Below are 19,502 nucleotides of genomic sequence, written 5' to 3'. Positions count from 1 at the left end.
GTGAAGGAAAGGAAGCTTACAAAGCTAAAATAGAAAAACTCAATCAGATTAACATGAAGGATGTCTGGAATGAACCGGGTATAATTACTGGACTCGAGCAATCCAGGGCTCATGTGCTAGGTGGGGACAAAGCTAAGGCCCTGAACCAATTTTTTTTTTTTTTTTTAACAGATTTTCCCACCCACTGCCACCTTTTTCCAATGACCAGTCTCCCCATGCCATCCCTACTACATCAACAACACCTATCACATCAACTGCAGTGGCCTTTGACAAGTCCTCCTCTGACCATTAGTGTGGACTGTCCATAATTAAAGACCAACTAAGGTGACAACTGAGGAAGCTACACACAGAAAAAGTTGTGAAACCAGAGTCAGTGCTCAAATTCTCAAGGCCTGGGCTGACCAACTTTGTGGTGTCATCTGTCACCTGTTCAGTCTAATCCTAAGGCTGGGTTTATACTTCTTACGACGCGACGCATGCTGTGTACTGTTTATACTTGCGCATGTACTTTACGTAAATCTGGAGAAATCCAGCAGGTGGCAGTGCGAGATATTATCACGATGAGAACTGGTTCGGCTTCTCTATGTTGTGAACCGCCTGGAACACCCATTAAATTCCGATGACACCTTACTGCAAAATCTCTGAAAAGGATGTTTAATGATTAAATCCATCATTCCAGGGATGTGTCCATTCCAGCAAGCACTGGGCACAAGGCAGAAACAATCCCTGGACGGGGCCTCGGATCATCGCAAGGTGAATACAAGCACACACATACACTGGAATCATTTTAGCGGCACCAAATCCCCAAATCTGCATATCTTTGAAAGGAAACCGGAACCCACTGAGGAAACCCAGCAGGAAAACATGCAAACACCAAGCAGGGAATACCAGTGACGTGACTCCCTGCAAGACAGCAGTGCTACCACTCCGGCACCGTGTCACCCCCATGTGTGTAATTAACAGTATTCACTACTTAAAAAATGAGCGATTTACCTGTAAAATGTCACATACATACTTGAATGCATTTCATCATGAAAGTCATATCAAGTATAAATCTAAAGATTCTAAATTTGCAGAGAGTTGGAATATCATACATTTAATGTGTTCTGTGTGGTGATCTATTGCTGCTTGCCGCTGCTGTCAGGTCCAAGAAGCTTGTAGCGATTAAAAACTGGGATGACGTTTATGACGGTCTGCTTTAATGATAAAGTAAACTACAAGGTTAAAGTGGACATTTCAAGATTAATACTTAAATTTCCACTTTAAATCACAAAATACACGTTTTCACCATGTCCTTAATTTTTTTTCTCTTGTGGCTCAAATACAGCACTGTACTTTATGTTGCTCTTGTGAAGTTGCAAAAAAAAAAAAAAAACATGGCACAAAAGATGGTATGTGAGACTTTTAAAATGTATCATGTCATTGCTATCGGTAAAATGCGATGCTTGAATATAAAAGCACCACAAATGCATCTGTATGCCAGCATTTTGCTTCACCACATCGAACCATTCATCAAATATCGAAGCGCGCACATCGATCCCGTAGGATCTGCATAGAGGCTTTCTGTCACATGTAGATAGTAAACCGAGACTCTGACATCACATTCCAACTTTCATCACACTGTGCCCCCCGACTTTTTGCTGGTACTGCAACTCGCACACATGTCACAATAAATTCTGAGGACCTGCTCAGAAGACACGTTAAATGAACGCTTGGAACGCGTGGCAGCCATGATGCGTGCGCATACGCGTTCCAAGCGTGAAGTACAAACAAGCCCTAAGGCTTCAGAAAGTGCCACTGCTATGAAAAACCTCCTGCATCGTTCCTGCTCCAAAGAAGGCAGGTGCCTCTTCACCTAATGACTACAGATCATGAAGACCACCTTTGAGAGACTTGTCCTGGACTATATGAGTCCATTTGGACCCACTGCAGTTTTCCTATTGAACAAAGATTGGATTGGAGGATGCAATTATCTCTCTTATCAGTGAAAAACTGGATTGCACCTCTTTAATGCTCAATAATTACTTTTTAAGCCCCAGTCAGATAAAACATGCTGCTCTCAGGAAGCAGAAGGGGACAACTTTAGGCAGACACAGTGGTTTGCAAGTATACTTGGTTATACGTGTACAAAATATTGCCAATTATCTTTCTAATTTAAGCCATTTACCTCTCTTTAAATCTCTCCTCCACGTTAGAGGATACTACAAAGTCTAGCTTAAGTCAGCTAAAATTTCAGGTCAGACATTCAAGGTTTAGGTTTAATTCCCATTTAACCTGATTCATGCACTGTTTGGCTGCTCTCATGAACAGCAAAGCACCGCAATAAATGTGCAACAGTGTATAGGAAAAGCCATCAGTCTCATTACAACATGAAGATGTGGTTACTGGAATATAACTAATCCCTTCATGACTCCATAGCAATAAATACTGTAACAGTTGGTTTGGATTCAACTGTTAATGTGCCTACTGACTTCTGCTATGAAAAAAGATGCCTCAACTTATAATGACCCCAAATGAAGAGTGTTTGTGTGTCTGCAGGTTTGCAAAATTAACTGTTTCAGCAAACTCCATCAGAAACCACTTCCTGAAACACACTTGTTTATAGGGTCTTCTTAATTCAATTTCTTTCTAATTGTATCTCTTTGGAAAATACATCCATAATGAGGAATACTTTGCTTTTGCATAGGAAACACCATAGGGAAAGTCCTCATATTTCACATTTAATAGAAGGATATGCCTCACTAGTGCAGGGTTATAAATAGCTCCACATAAAACAAAGAAATAAGGCAAGAATATGGTGGACTAAAGAGTGACTCATACATTAAGGACTTAAATCACTTGAAGCACCGAAGCAAATCATCTTGAGGCGCCGGAAGTCAGTCGCAAGAGCCAAATTAGAAAAGCGACTATTGGGGCAAATGTCCTGCTGCATTAATCAAGTGGCACAGGCAGGATGCTAAATTTCCACAAAGGCAGGAAGAAGTTTAAAGGATCATAAATGAGTATTCACTCAACATCAACTCAATGCTGCTATGAGACACTGTAATTTTTAAAGGTTTCCTTTGTTTAAGCTAAAAAGCAAATACCACCCTACTGTATTATATCTCAGTAATCTGAAAACTATGTATATTTTCATCTTTTTCTGACCAGTTGTATTATAATTGTATACAATATTAAACCCAACAAGCTTAGAAAAGTAGGACTTCAGGAGAACTGTTTCTCCATATTTCTTGATATTACAATTTAGTCCCAGTTAATCAAAATATGAACATTTCACTCTTTGTTCTTTTCCAGGCCTGTATATCTAAATTCAATGTAGTAGTGGGTCAGAGGACATCCCAGCAAGATTAAGTCGAAGGTACAAAAAACAACCCCTAACAAGCTGGACTAGTCCAGAGTACAGCACAGTCACCCAGTAAAGACCAATTCAGAATTGCTAATCAATGCAGCCTGTTAATCTTCAGGACATGACAGTGAATCAAAGTACACGAAAAATAAAAAAATATGGTACATATTTTTAACAAAATGAGATTAAGAGGAGGCATGGAGTGTTTAAAAAGTACAAAGGGAATTAGTCCAGTGGATTGAGACTGTTAAAATTAAAATGAGTTCAACAAGAACACGTGGACACAGTTGGAAACCTGTTAAAGGTAAATTTTGCGCAAACATTAGGAAGTTGTTCTTTATACAGACAGCCACAGACACATGGATAAGTTACCAAGTAGTGGGGTGGATATTAGGACATGAGGGACTTTAAAACTAGACTTGATGTTATTTGCGAAGAATTAAGCGGGTACGACTGACAAGCTTTTTTTGGACTGAATGGTCTATTCTTATCCAGATTGTTCTAATATGATTTTTTTTCCCCTTTTGGTATCTGATAAAGACAGTCGTAGTTTCTTAATCAGCAGACAGATTTATATCAACATTAGTTTTACTGCCAAGTATAACCTATTTAGCTACAAAAATCAGATATGTTTTTCACTATAAACAAAGCAGACTTCTCAAAGATTTATGCAAAAATGTACAAAACTCTTCTATAACAATACCAATAAACCTATTCAATTTAAAAGTTTAATATTTTATCAAATAACTTTTAAAACCATTTATCACACAGAAAACTAAAAAATGTGTTTACTAAGTTAATGCATAACACTACATAAACAACAAATAAAAGATACATAGTGTGACCTCAGGTGTCCTTTTCTTTAGACCTGTGACCTATATTTTACAAAAAACCTATATTACCTCAATATATGTTTAACATTACCAGCTATACATTAAAATGTTTTCCCAAAGCCAAGAAAGAATTGCTGAAATTAAGTGCATTACTCTGTAAACTACACTGACAAAGCAGTTTTACAGGTTCCAGCCATGCCCGCCAGTTTCGTGCAAGGTTTCCTGCTTCCCAACAGGTGCAATATGAGCACTAGTAATTGTTCAAGCATCAAAGGCTTACCCAGAAAAGTAACATTTTTTTTTTTTTTTTTTTTTTTTTTAAAACCAAAGTGATTTTTCAAGCACAGATACTAATTAAATTTGTATTTATTTTTAATGAAACAGTCAAGAGTGTTTAACTGGAAGTTACCTTCTTGTATTTAATAGTAGTACAATCAAAATTCTTTTTGAATGAGGGCTCACAAGTACAAAAACAATGCCATGCCAGCTGTAAACAGCTTACACCACAAGACAAAGACACTAATCTGGTGTAATACATTTCCAATTATGAAAATCGCTCTATAATTTCTAAAGAAAATAATTCTTGCATGGTCAAAAAAGTTTTTTCAATTATATTCTATTTATTTTTCAGGCAAGGAAGACAGAAGTTTTGAAGACAGACTAAAATACTCACTAATCATGGCACCAGACAGTGGTAACGTGTTGCATGTTAATTAGCACATGCAAGTAAGGAATCCACTACACTATGCACATGACAATATACCTAGACAAAAAAATCTAATCTTTTCTGGTTTGAATCATCAGTCATTATATTATACAGGTGATGATTCTACTATGGCACTGTTTACTGATAAATAATCTGTTTTGTGTTCAAAGGAAATTACATTTTCATTTTTCTTCCAACTTTTTAAGTCTTCTCTGGGACCTAGAATTTTTTTAAGATCTTTCACTACAACTTATTAGAACTTTTAACCAAGTCTTGCTTTGAATGAAATTCAAGTGACTTTATTGTTATTTCATCTATACACCGTATTGCAGCATACAGTTGCATGATATAACATTCCCCAGGAACATGGCGCAACATAATGGCGCAACATAAAGAGGAGGACAAGTACAAGAAAACTATACAATAAATAAAAAAATAGTAATAAAATAAGTAGATAGAAATCCACCCTAATAAAAAGACAAGAGTCTGTGTGTGTATGTGTCTGTATATCCATGCATCCATCCGGGTGCTAAGGTTAAGAAGAAAAATGTAAAAATAAGCAAAACATGAAGAACAGTTAAAAAAATTCTAAAAAGATAGACCCTTATTTGGTATTTGTATTATGATAATTACTTAGATTTTTTAGACCAATAACACAGCATTTAAATAAATAATAATGAAAAAAACAACAGTAGTAGCAAATGTAACAAATGTCTTGCATTTGAACAAACGACTAGTAGTAGAGTTAGACGTCTGGACAGCAAAGGGGAAGAAGCTATTGCAGAACCTTGAGAACCTCACAGAACTGGTTCAGATACTACAGCACCTTCTGTCATATGCAAGTGGGAGAGTGGGAGCTGTAATTTAACAGACCTAGGTTCAAGTCCAAGTATAGCCAATGTGCATCATGTTTGAACATTCTCCCCTGTCTATATAGATTTCCTCAAAGTTGACCAGCTTTCCTCTAACTTCCCAAAGATAAGCTTTAGGTCAATTGCCATCTACACAATGGTCCAAAAGTATGCACGCGAGCATAAACAGCAAAAAAAAAAACAAAAACTGCATACTGTACAGGGTCGTACCACCTTGCACACAAAGTTGCTGCAATAGGCTTCTTTTCAATGCAAATCAATAACAGATCTTAAAAAACTTAGACATACCTTTACCCACTAACAGCAGATTTTAAAAGTTACCCCTTTTAACTCAATTTGTAGTAAAACAATTTTTTATGAACTATGAGATGTGTATTATATACAGGTAGTATTGTGGGAATTTGGCTAAACTACGACAAACTAAGCATCATATTAATAGTAACAGACCAAGCTCTAGCATATCGAATGTGTGATCTTTCATCATTGTGTTTTTCAGTTTACATATCAGCAAAGAGCAAAATTATCTAATTAAGACATTTTACTTTGGAATAATATTCAACTGATAATTTATGAAAGCGAAGACCTATTTTTGTTGCAGTAACACAAAAGATCACTAAATTGTTTTACTCTTCAATTTATCAGAAATAAATAGCAAAAACATTACGATGTTATATTTTTATCGGCATAAAAAGGCAATGAACTCTAAATATATACAGCACACTGTTTTATCATGGGGTAAGTCACTCAGCCACATACTGCTAAAACAAATATGAAAACAGTACAGATAGTTTTCATATTTATACTTTATAAGATGCTCTAATCACTAAACACAGCATTTTAAGAAATTAAAAATAAGCAGAAGCAAAGCTGTCACTTCATCTATGGCTGATTCCTGTCCAGAAGAGGCTCCTGGGACAGGCATCAGTTTCCTGTAACCCAGAACCTGACAAGCAGGTTACAAAAAAGATAGAAACATGCAATAATAATATTCATATTTTTGTAATACTTCATTGGCAATCCTAAATTGTCCCTAGTGTGTGCTTGGTGTGTGTGTCCTGCGGTGGGTTTGTTCCTGCCCTGCACTGGCTAGGATTGGCTCCAGCAGATCCCCGTGACTCTGTTAGGATATAGCAGGCTGGAGAATGACTGACTTCTAAAGTAAAAGACAATAATCCAAATATGAAGGCAGAAGGAATACTCAGGTTTCTAACATGATGCTAAGCAACATTCAGTTCAAACTAAGTTACCATGTTCTCTCATCTTTTCATGAGAGTTTTTGCTGGGTACTCAAATTTATCCCAGAAGCAGTCAGCTGGCAATTCTTAAATCCATACTGATAAACATGATTATGGGTTAATTATGAAATGAATGTTTACTGAAGTAACAATATAACTGGTAAAGAGTCAGGGGAATTACTGGATTAGCAATAATATCATACAAGTAATATCCTACTCCTACGGTAAAAAAAAAATTATTATGATTAAAATGTTTAAGTGGCTGGAATAAGGAAAGAAATATCTGGCACTACAGATTCCGAATTAGCACAGGTTCTTAACGCACCAAAACTGATTTTTGCAAAGTAAAAACTAAAAGGCATCCCTAGCATAAATGGACAAGACCCAACAAATCAAAAGGGACATCTTGTCTAACAAGTGAATTGGTGTTATATGCCTTATATATTCAAAATAAAAACAATGCTGATATTTTGGAGTCTGGCAAAATTCACCCAGTTGAGTTACATTAAACACAGAACTACATAAATAAATATTGGATACAGTTAAGCGGATTCATTGGGGGCGACATCAGATTGTCATACTGACATCCAAATTGAGGTTGGAAGAGAGAGATCTTTATTTGACCCCTGAGAAAATTTGGCTTTTTACAGAAGATCAATTAAAAAAAATTATGATGAACAACAAACCTTATCAAATATACACTAAAATTACTAAAAAGAAGAGCCCCAGTAGCATTTCTTGACATTCTGCTGAATAATGAATTGGCTGAAAGTACTCAGAGTTAGTGTATTAGAGAGAGGATGTACAGCACTCTTCATAATAGCACTCAGTTTTGTTTTCATTCCCTTCTTCACTACTACCTCCAGGGAGTCAAGAATGTGTCCCCCATAACTGAGCTTGTCTCTTCAATTAGCTTATAGCCACTACCAGCCTCAAGCAAATTTCCAATCAGATCAGAGAAGTGGTATCGCTGCTGCCTCGCAGTAAGGAAACCAGGGTTTGTATCCTAGTCCTCCATGTGTGGAGCTTGCATGGTCTCCCTGTATGTGCTTGAGTTTCCTCTGGGTTAGGTGGACTAGTGTCACTAAAATGGCACTAGAGTGAGTGAGTGTGTGTGTGTATAATCACTATGGTGGACTGGCAGCCAATTAATTGATCCTGCTTTGGGCCCTATGCTTGCTGGGGTAAGCTCCACCACCCCTCAGGATTAGAAAAAGGTATAGAAAGCTATATCTTCTGAAAACCCAAAGTACACCACGACACATGAAGGTATAACCAAATAAAAATGAGGGTATAACGAAGCAAAAAATGACAATGGAATAGTTTATCCTTAACATTGAACTGCACAAATGCACCAGGCCCACTTATGACCTCATTCCAAACTATACAGTAATAGGCAGGTCAGAGAATAGATGATTATAAAGCAAAACTCATTACAGGTTTTAAGATAACAAGAGGCCTGCCACATGATAATGAAACAAGTTGCAATTTATACGAACAGTAATTATACTTCTATCAGCTTTCAGTTTGCAATTTTTTTTTATACTAAACTTCCAGAATCTGCATCAAAACGTTTCAATAGAGATTAACTTCTGCTTATAATAAATAAATTGTTTAAATAGTAGGCCTCTGCCACATGAATCTTATAAATTAAAGGCCAAAAAGTTGCCTGAGAATGTAAACTAACGCACAGATTTGTCTAGCGTGTTATTGTTTTTAAAGAATCAAACATATACTTTTAGAACTTTCATGACTAAATTATTGTTTAAACAGCACCACAGATTTGTTCGTGTTATACTTGTGTTAAAACACTTAAAAAAAACTAGACCACAGGTGGGTGAACTACTAGGTTACAGTGAGGTCTGCAGCCGCGCCAAATTTCGCAATATCTCCAGCGCGGTACAACTATTATGGCTAACTCTACAAATATTTTATAATGCAAAAATGTTCTTTTGAGTTCAAGGGTAAACATTCTTTAGTGGTGTTCAAAACGCAGCGGCTAGTCTCTTTAAAATAATCATCTTACCAGATTGAAGACTGTCTCGACGATGTCCCTGTGTGTGACCTCTCCGACCTCCACTAACCCGGCCAACACTGCGAACTTCATCCTTATTCCCCTAATAGGGATCCCTGGGTTCAGCGACATGGACGTGGTGCCCCCTTCACCAGTATTCTCCTCGCTGGCCATTTTTCCAGGCAGCGGGATCGCTCCACACCTGCGCTGAAGCTTTCGATCAATAAAAAGAAAGTGTCAAGCAAACTTTTGACGGCAGAGAAAAGATTTTGTTTTAACGTTGACTAAGAAACAATTCCAAGCTGTAGATGATGATGCTGCCGTTCTTCACTCGCCATCCAATGCAGAATTCCAGCCCGATCCTTCACGCCGGCGTTATACGGGAAGATATGGCTACTAGCTTGGAGTCGTCGTCACTCTAGAGGCAGATTACCAAAGGGAATTACTTATCCCGGGTGACAGTCAGCAGGTGAAACTTAAGATGTAGTGCCAAGCATGGAGAAAGTTGCAAGGACAGACCCTCAAGTTAGTTTCTGGTGTTTCGGTTTCTCTTAACAATAAGTGCTCAACGGGGTGAGCTCTTGTATATAATAAAAAATAAAAAAGGGAAGGCCAACCAAAGGGGGCAGATAGCCAAGCCGGTGTAGTTTCGTCGTTCCTCCGAAATACAGCCCGCAAATGCCAGGCAGGTACCTGAACCCCGCGGGAAGGGGTCTGTAGAAAACTACAAAACGCAGCAGGATCCAACAGCGTAGACACTCCAGTGAGACGCTCAAAATCCTTATTCAGACAACAAAGAAACGAGTCTTTCCCGACCAACATGCGATATAACCAAGTACTGCTGTTCTTGTTTCTGTTACTCGTGTCATTCAGGCGGTCTTTAGTTCCATCTCCTTTCGCTTCCTGATTCACCTCCTACAGCAGCTGCTGCTCGTCTCCGCCATGACAGTACCGTCCCCCAAGGGAGAAGAGCGCATGCGCAACAGCTCGGCGCGCCGCTCGCGACTGGCGTCCAGGTGTGCACGCTCTCTCTCCAGGTAAGCAAACGGGCTGGATGGATGCGCGCGCACGACCACATGCACGCGCTGCTCTGACACAGGTGTATTGTGCGTTAAGGAATCGGGTGCAGGTGCGGACGCGGAAGAAGGCGAAGGGAACAGCGAGTGGCTCTGGAGGAGAGAGGCGTAGATGCGGAGCTGCGTGTTGACGCCTTTGATTGAGACACCTAGAGGATGGAGGTGGTGCGGGAGTGTTCGCAAGTAACAGAACGGTATTGAGGAAGGATCTCGATCGTTCCCGAGCCGAGTCCTTTATTAATGTTTAAGCCACGGGAACCTTTGGGGAATTGTACGGCTGAACCAATTACAATTATAAAGCCACCGCCATCCTACTCTGTGACTAAAGTAGGAGGAACCAAGTCTGGACTGAACTCTCACCATCCGCAATAAAGAACGAACAGACACTGATGGTCCAAAACATGATGACCTCCTGTTTAATGCCTTGTAGAAATGAAAAACATGTAAAGCATCATAGACCCCCTGGGAAAGTGTTGCGCTGGGACTCCTGTATTGATAGCAAAATAGAAGCATATATAGGCATCAGAAACATCATGGTCCCCTATGCTCCTGGGGACCATGGCCAGTGCACATTGTGCCAATACTTTAAGACAGCCCTATGTATATTACTACCAATATGAACAAATACAGTCATGTGAGTACACCCCATGGAAATAGTTGACTTTTTCAACCTATTTAAATAAGTTAACTTTAGATCTACATGCAAAAACAGTGCCTACAGATAAAGGTGGTATACTTGAAGACATAAAATTGACATGGTGTATTCTTTCTCATAATATAAATTAACAAAAACACAGATTTGTCATATGGAACAAGTAAGTACACCAAGGGTGGATCTACAATGAAACTAATGATGCTTAAGCTTCAGGGCCCCAGAAGCAACTTTACTTTTCATCCCTCCATAATTCAAAAACTATAAGGTATAGGAAATTTTTTGATTTTAGATAGATAGATAGATAGATAGATAGATAGATAGATAGATAGATAGATAGATAGATAGATAGATAGATAGATAGATAGATAGATAGATACTTTATTAATCCCAAGGGGAAATTCCCATACTCCAGCAGCAGCATACTAATAAAGAAAAAATTAAATTAAATAATGATAACAATGCAGGTATACAGACAGACAATAACTTGAATAATGTTAACGTTTACCCTCCCTGGGTGGTATTGAAGAGTCGCATAGTGTGGGGGAGGAACGATCTCCTTAGTCTGTCAGTGGAGCAGGACAGTGACAGCAGTCTGTCGCTGAAGCTGCTCCTCTGTCTGATTTTGATCATGATTTTGACATGTAAGGTAATCCAGTACAGTGATTTTAATCAAATTGTGAGATGTAGTGGCGACATTTTCAAAAAATGTGTGGTGATCTGACATGGAACAACTTCTTTACAGAAAATAACAATGGTTGCCCAGACTTTATTACTATTTGTAAAAGGGCCCCCATAACAGTTCGAGTGTGAAGATTCAGGAGACCCAAAAATGTAGGTCTGCCACTGAAGTACACTCCTGAATTTATCACCACTTCAAGTCCATCAAATTACAATCAGGTATTCCAGATGAGATGCCAATGATTAGAACCTCCTTATGGAGTAAGCAGGTAGATCCTGTCTTATTTAAACCACAGATCTGGAGTGTCTGGAGTTTTCTTTGTTATTGATATGTGTGGTTTCATCATGCTAAGATCAAAACAGGTCTCTAAGGCCCTCAGAAAGATGGTTGTGGATGCCTAGGAGTGTGGCAAGGGATTTTAAAAAATCAGCAAATAATTTGAAAATAATCATTTCATTGTAAGGAAAATTAAATACGCGTAGCGTAGGTTTCAGATGACTGTTAATCTGTCCGGGATTGGATGGCCTAGCAAATTCAGCCCAAGAGCTGACCATTTTATACTAAAAGAAGTCACCAAGAGACCCAGAATTTCATTGTAACATTTGGAGGTGGCAAAAGTTGTTGTCAAAGTGCAATCAGAACGAAATTGCATAAATTTGATCTGCATGCAAGGTGTGCCAGGAAAAACCCTTTACTGTCAAAAAAACTTTAGAGCAAGGCTATAATTTGCAATTGAACATCTAACCAAGGACCAGGCCTTCTGAAACAATGATATATGAGTTGTTTGGCCAAAGTAGTAACAGAAGACATGTTTGCCACAGATTGAAGATAGCATTTCAGGAGATGAACCTCATACCAGCTGTGAAGCATGGTGGTAGAAATGTTCTGGTTTGGGGATGCTTTGCTGCTTCTTAGCCTGGGCAGCTTGCAGTCATTGAGTCAGCTGTGAATTCTGTATCATATTCAAAGTGTGCTTGAGGAGAATGTGGGGCCGTCTGTTCGATCCGTGACCCTCAGCAGGCTGCTAGTGAAATTTCAGGTGTCTAATGACCACAAATGAAAGAAGACTCATTTCTCATTTTGAGTGTGTGTGCTTTGGCAATCATTGAGGTCTCTTGCACAATCTCCAGTATCATTATTAAACAGGTTTTATCCTGGTGCCCCAACCCTTTTTCGGCCTTCTATTCTTTTGTTGTTGCATTAGGTTTAATTACATGAGGTTTGCATTGAAAGGAAGGAATATGATTCTTATTGAGGACTTGATCAAAATCAAAATCAGCCACAATAGAGAACCCACACTTGTAAAGCACTGCTTGAAATGTTGCCTTGATGTTAAGCTTTACAGCAAATGCTTGACTGGATTTTAAGTGTTTTTGTCATATCAGATGTATTGTATGTGCTTTGCATCAGACAGAAAAATAAAGACAGGTAGACCATCTATTTGATACGGTTTTATTTTGCTGCTGGATGAAAGGATAATTAGCCTGCCCTTGCACATAAGGCAATTTTGAGAGAATAGGAAAAAAATATAATAGCTACATAAAAATTGCATGGTGTTTTTCAAAAGCCTCATATTTTCTGGCCATTTTTATTTCTTTCTTTTTTAACATTAAGCCTTTCATAGTGATCATTTTCCAAAGATGGATATGGTACAGGCAGAATATAGCATTACTTATATTCTTAAAATCTGATGATGTGTAAACAATTGAATTACCAAAAGATGTCCAGTATTACATTCTGTAACTTGGTGAAGTCATGCTTGGTTTCTTTACTATTTTTAGTATTTGCAGATTTGCTCATAAAAACGTCTGAAAAGCACAAAAGACACAAGGCTCACCTTTTTCATGTACCAATATAGTAAAGGCACATTTGACACCATCAGCCATCATATGCAGAAAATGTCAGTTTTCTAACAGAAATTCAGTTTATGTTCTGATTAATTAGAAAAACACAGTGTCAATAAGCTAAAACTTTAATAAAGTTTGTTAAAACTTTGTTACACAGAGTTGAAGCAGCAAAGGCTAATTTTGTCTGATAGGCTTGCATGGTAATGTGAAATATATACTTTCATCTAATTTTTCAAGAAATTATTAATTTCTACATAGACGGCATGATCAGTGTAAAATATTTTAAGAATAGATAATAACAGAAGAAATTTGACAAATGAGAGAAGACCGTTTAGTTCATCAGGCTCATTTGTCTAGCTAATACCTAAGCTATCCTAATACTTCATCCAGATAGTGTAATCACAAAGGAATCCACTGAGCCCCAAACCACAGACACAATATTACCCAACACAATTCTGTTTTCCAATGAAAGGTATTTATTTGTTACCACCACATTCCAATTAATCATCAGACAAAATAACCACCAGAATATAGCAAATGATGAATTTTTTCCATTCGTTCTTCCTCCAAGTGAATGTTGCCTGCTGCCTCCCAATTCTGACTCCTCAAGGTGAGGTTGTGGGCTTCTTTTAAACTGGAACCGGGACTGCTAATGGTTGTCCGAAGCACGTGTGGAAATCAGGATAGTCCTCCCCCAGCAGCACCCTCTAGTGGCACCCAAGGACCCCGACAGGGCTGTGTTTCCAGACTCCAATTCCCATGCCACCCTGCGAGTGTCCTAACTGGGTTTAACCCTGAGGAACACTGCCACCTAACATGTGGGGGAATGAACTGCTCCAGGCACCCATGTTCGCCCAGTTCATCCATTAAGGCCTCATGGCCAGGCAAGAAGTCATCCTCCATCCTGGTCAGGTGCTCAAATTTCTAGAATTTCTAGTTTTATACCCTTGCTGGAGTTGCTGGTGTAATATCGTGGTGGAATATTTTCTTGGTATTCTTTGGGCCCATTAATACCATTCTGCTATTGTGTGAATACCACAGTTTATTTGAGCATTGTTGCTGACCATGTGCATCCCTTCATGGCCACAATTTAGCTATCTTCTAATGGCTACATCCAATAAGACAATGCACCATATCACAGAGCAATCTGGTTTCATGTACATGAAAATGAGTTCAGTGTTCTTCAGTGGCCTTCCCAGTCAATAAACCAATCAGACACTTTAGGGATGTTGTAGTAGGGCAATTTGAAGCATGAATGTCCAACTAGGTTAGGTTTAGGTTTATTTGTCATATATAGGTTAACACAGGGTCAACATACAATGAAATGTGTATGACAAGAAAAACAAGTCACTCAGCCTAGATCCAATAAAGCTAAAAAATAATTTAAAAAAATTACAAGTTAAAAATAGACAAGCCATATAAAATAAAATGTGTACGTTTTAAAAGAAGTTATAGAGCAATATGAGTTGAATGAGCAGCAAGTACAAATGACAGTTATTGCACAGATAATGTTTTATAAGTACAGATGCATATTCCATAAAGTGCAGATGCATGTTCCAGTCAGTATTCAGAGTGTGTGCTGGTACAGTTTGTGTGTGAGTAGTGCAATGTAGATGTAATGCAATGTAGGTGTAATGTAAGTGTATGTAAGTGTTCAGGTGTTGCTGTTGAGGAGTCAAATGGCCTGGTGGTAAAAACTGTTCTTAAGTCTTGTAGTCCGATTAGCCAGACTCCTGTATCGTCTGCCAGATGGTAACAAGGAGAACAGCTGGTGTGATGGATGGCTGTGGTCCTTTATGATGCGGCTTGTCTTACGCAAGCACCGATGGAGGTAAATGTCTTCAATGGCAGGGAGACTCTTGCCCGTGATGTGCTCTGCTGCCTTCACCACTCTCTGTAGTGATTTCCGGCTGCTGACAGAGCAACTCCCATACCAGATGGTAATGCAGCCCGTCAGCAGACTCTCGACCATACTCCTCTAAAAGTTTGAGGTGATGTTGGCATTCATGCCAAACTTCCTCAGCCTCCTCAGGAAGTAGAGCCGCTGGCGAGCTTTCTTGACCACAGTGTCTATGTAAAGGGTCCACGAGAGATCCTCAGTGATGTTTACTCCGAGGAACTTGAAGCTGTTAACCCTTTCAACTTCTACGCCGCTGATGTAGATGGCCTGTTGTTCTCTGCCTTGCTGTTTCCGATAGTCCACGATCATCTCCTTGATTTTGCTGATGTTAAGAGACAAGTTGTTATCCAGGCACCAATTACTCAATGCCAGCACCTCCTCTCTGTAGGCCGCCTCATCGTTGTCAGTGATAAGGCTTGATGATGGTGTTTGTGCCGTGTTTTGCAACACAGTCGTGAGTGAACAAGGAATACAAGAGGGGGCTAAGCACACAGCCCTGCGGCGCTCCTGTGTTTAAAATGAGTGATGAGGACATGTGTTTGCCTACTCTCACCACCTGGGGCCTGTTTGTGAGGAATTTACAAAAATTGCGTGATGCAAATGATGTTAAAACTGACCAGAATCTCAAAAGAATGTTTCCAACATTCATGTAATTCATGCCATGAAGAACTGTGGCTGTTCTGAAAGTGAAAGGAGGCCCAACCAAGTATTAGTATAGTGTACCTAATAATTTGTTCAGTGAATGTATATTGTGACCATTCACACTGTGTCCTGTCCCCTGGAGCAACTTCAGCCACTTTAGTTACAGGGAAAACACTCTTTCATATAGCATTTGAATGCAAAAGAAATACACCTTCAGGATTTCAGTTGCCAATTCAGCAGCTACTATACCACATAAAGTACTCATCTCACATCATTATGAATATTTAAAGCCAATGCCAGTCACCTCTTGTCCTATTCTCTCTTGTCCTGTGCAGCCTGCGCTGTGCCCCTCTCTCTCCACAGTCAGTTCCTCTCATGGAAGAAATCAATGAGTTCTTTTAAACTCAAGAATTGGAGTTGCTGTAATGGTGGCAACTAGGAAACTGTGTGCTTTGCCGTGAATTTGAATTAAGGCCCCATCAAGCAAACAGAACATTTTTTTTGGCACCTGCAGAAAGAGCACTCAACCTTTATTCAACAACGGGGTCTTAATTCACATTTAGAGCAAAGCAGGCAACTTCCTAGTTCTCTCCATTAGCACGACTCCAATTCTTGATTTTAAAAGAACTTGTAGATGTCTTCCATGAGGGGACTCAACTATAGAGAGAGTGGAGCGCAGCAGAGGCAGTGACTGGGTCAGTGGCAGTCTGCACTGGACAAGAGAGAACAGGACAACAGGTGAGTGCAATTCGTTTAAAGACTCATAATAATGTGCGATGTGTGCTTTATGTGGTATAGCAGCTGCTGCCATTCTGAGGGTGTGTTTCTTTTTGCATTTGAATGCTGTATAAAAGAGTGTTTTCCCTGTAATTGAAGTGGCCAAAGCTGTGCCAGGGGACGGGATGCAGCACAAATGGTCACACTACACTGTACATTTACATTTATTTGCTTAGCAGATGCTTTTATCCAAAGCAATGTACAAAAGAGGTCAGCATAATCAAGTAGTCTTCAGTCTAGGGGACTGTTTGGAAACAATTGTTACAGGTCAAGGTTACAGAATTTAACACCACAAATGAAGAGCTCAGAACAAAATACAAGCTAGTTACAATATACAGAAAAAAACTAATGCCATTAGACAGAAATTCACCAAAAAACAGAGTCTTCAAACACTTCTTAAAAATATAGAGGGACTCAAAATGTTCAAATGGAGGTGAGCAGCTGGTTCTACCAGATAACATCTACATGTGAAAAGAGTATGGACTGAGATTTGGTACCATAGATTGGTGGCATCACCAGGCGCTGTGCATCAGCAAACTTGTATGGTCGAGAAGGAGCATAGGAGCCCTGAAGTGTTCATATACAGCATATACAGTGTCCTCCATAAAGTCTGGGACAAAGGCATATTTTTCTGTGATTTACCCCTCTGCTCCACAGTTTAAAAATACAAGTCAAACAATTCAGATGTGATTAAAGTAGACTTTGCAGACTTTCATTTTAGGGCATTTGCATACATTTTAGTCACACCATGTAGAAATGACAACACTTTTTCTACATGGTCCCCCGATTTCAGGCCACCTTAATGTTTGGGACACAGCAATGGCAGGTATATTAAATCCATCTTATTTAGTCCATTGTCACATATCCCTTGCATGCAATGACAGCTTGAAATCTGCGCTTCATAGACATCATCAGGTACTGAGGAACGTCTCTGGTGATGCTCTGCCGAACCTCTAATGCAGCCATCTTCAGCTCCTGCTTGTTTTGGGGGCTCGTCTCCTTAAGTTTTCTTCTCAGCATATGGACAGCCTGCTCATTTGGTTTTCAATTGGGTGTCTGTCTTGGCCATTCAAGAAGTTTCCATTTTTTACCTTTGAAAAACTCCTGTGTTGCTTCGGCAGTATATGTGGATCATTATCTTGTACAATGAAGTGCCGTTCAATGAGTTTGAAGGTGTTTACTGGAACATAATCACATCAGATATTTCCATACATATCAGAATTCATTGTGCCTCTGCCGTCAGCATTTCCATCATTAATGAAGAGAAGTGTGCCAGTACCTGTGGCAGCCATTCATGCCCAAGCCATAATACTCCAGCACCATGTTTATGAGATAAGGTGTTCTGTTTTGGATCTTGGGCAGATCCTCCTCATCTCCACAGTTTGCTCTTGCCATCACTCTGATGCAAGTTCATCTTTGTCTTGTCTGTTCACAAGACCTTTTTTTCTATAAAATCTTTTCAGTCCTTTTCTACAAAATGTAATCTGGCCATCCTGTTTTTGTGGCCAAACAGTGGTTTGTATCTTGCAGTGTGGTCTCTGTTTTCCTGTTCATGAAGTCTTCTGCTGATAGTAATCTCTGGCACGTCCACATCTGCCTCCTTAAGGTTGTTTCTGATTTGTTAGACAGGCATTTGGGGCTTTTTCTTTAGAGAGGATTCTTCTGTCATCAGCAGCGGAGGTCTTCTTTTGCCTACCAGTCCCTTTTCTATTACTGAACTCACCAGTGTATTCTTTCTTCTTAATGATATTTCAGACAGTTGATTTAGGTAATGCTAATATTTCACCAATGTCTTGAATGGTATTATTGTTGTTTTTTTTAGCCTCATAATGGCATTTTTTTACTTTTTTTGGCACAGCTCTTGCCCTCATGTTGAACAATAGCAACTATAGTCTCCAAAGGTTGTCTGTAGGTAGAAGCAAGCCATAGGTATCTTATAAAGTAATGAAACGCACCTGAGGAATCACAAACATCCATGATGTTTGAAGGTGAAACTGTCCCAAACATTATGATCAAGGTAAACATCTTTGTCCCAAACATTATGGAGGGCACTGTAGGTGGTGTGGAACACGGCCCGGACACAGACAGGCAGACATCATTTTAAGCACCACAACACACGTTTATTTACAATATACTATTTACAAGGTGCACACAACCCCAAAACTCCCCCAAAGTCCAGGCCTTTCCAAATGCCTTCTTCACTGCCTCCACTCCTCTCCACCAAGCTCTGTCCGTCTCCTCTCCTGACTCCAGCCACTGAACGGAGGGAGGTGGCCCCTTTTATAATCACCCGGATGTGCTCCAGGGGCCTCCCGATAATCTTCCGCACTCCCCAGTGTGGCGGAAGTATCGGCTGCGCACCCGGAAGCACTCCCGATGTCCCTGGTCGTCTTCCCCCCAGCACTTCCGGGTGTGGCGGAAGTGCTGAGGACCAGTGCTCTTCAGGCATTGGGGCGCCCCCTGGCAGTGACCACGGGCCCCTATAGGGCTGAGCCTCCAAGCTCAGTTCCTGTGGTCCCCAAAGCCACCAGGGCGGTCGCCCCCTCGTGGTCTGGAGGAGGCATAATCCCTCCTCCGGTCCTTCCGGGCATCCCGGCTGGTTGCCACCCCCAGCCGCTTGCCACAGTGGTGACCCACTAACTACTCAGTAGGCAAGCATCAAAGATTTGAACTTGATGTGTGCTGCTATAGGGAGCCAATGTAGCAACCTGAAAAGAGAACTGACACATGCCCATCTCAGCTGGTTGAACACCAGATGTGCCGTTGCATTTTCAATCTTCTACAGTGGCTTGGTGACACTTGCAGGTAGTCCTACCAGTAGAGAGTTGCAGTAGTCCAGACGTGACAAGACCAAAGCCTGGACCAGGAGCTGTGCTGCACACTCTGTCAGATATGGTCTGAAATAAACTTCCATCCATCC

At 39.9% G+C, this 19,502-nt stretch overlaps 1 protein-coding gene across 3 annotated transcripts in view; it reads right to left on the bottom strand.

Moving 5' to 3' along the window:
* Nucleotides 1–9,980, bottom strand: part of lrba (LPS responsive beige-like anchor protein) — an 830,448-nt gene extending 820,468 nt beyond the window's left edge. For all 3 annotated transcript variants that reach the window (XM_051928096.1, XM_051928098.1, XM_051928097.1), the window contains exon 1: nucleotides 9,019–9,980. In XM_051928096.1, coding sequence (XP_051784056.1) covers nucleotides 9,019–9,180 — 162 coding nt within the window. In that variant the 5' untranslated portion in view covers nucleotides 9,181–9,980. The remainder of the gene's footprint in view (nucleotides 1–9,018) is intronic.
* Between the last annotated feature and the right edge of the window lie 9,522 nt (nucleotides 9,981–19,502).

The sequence above is a fragment of the Erpetoichthys calabaricus genome, chromosome 5 (assembly GCF_900747795.2).
Source record: "Erpetoichthys calabaricus chromosome 5, fErpCal1.3, whole genome shotgun sequence".
Classification (NCBI taxonomy): domain Eukaryota; kingdom Metazoa; phylum Chordata; class Cladistia; order Polypteriformes; family Polypteridae; genus Erpetoichthys; species Erpetoichthys calabaricus.
Note: the sequence above shows the minus strand (reverse complement) of the source record. Positions and strands in the feature narration are given on the sequence as shown.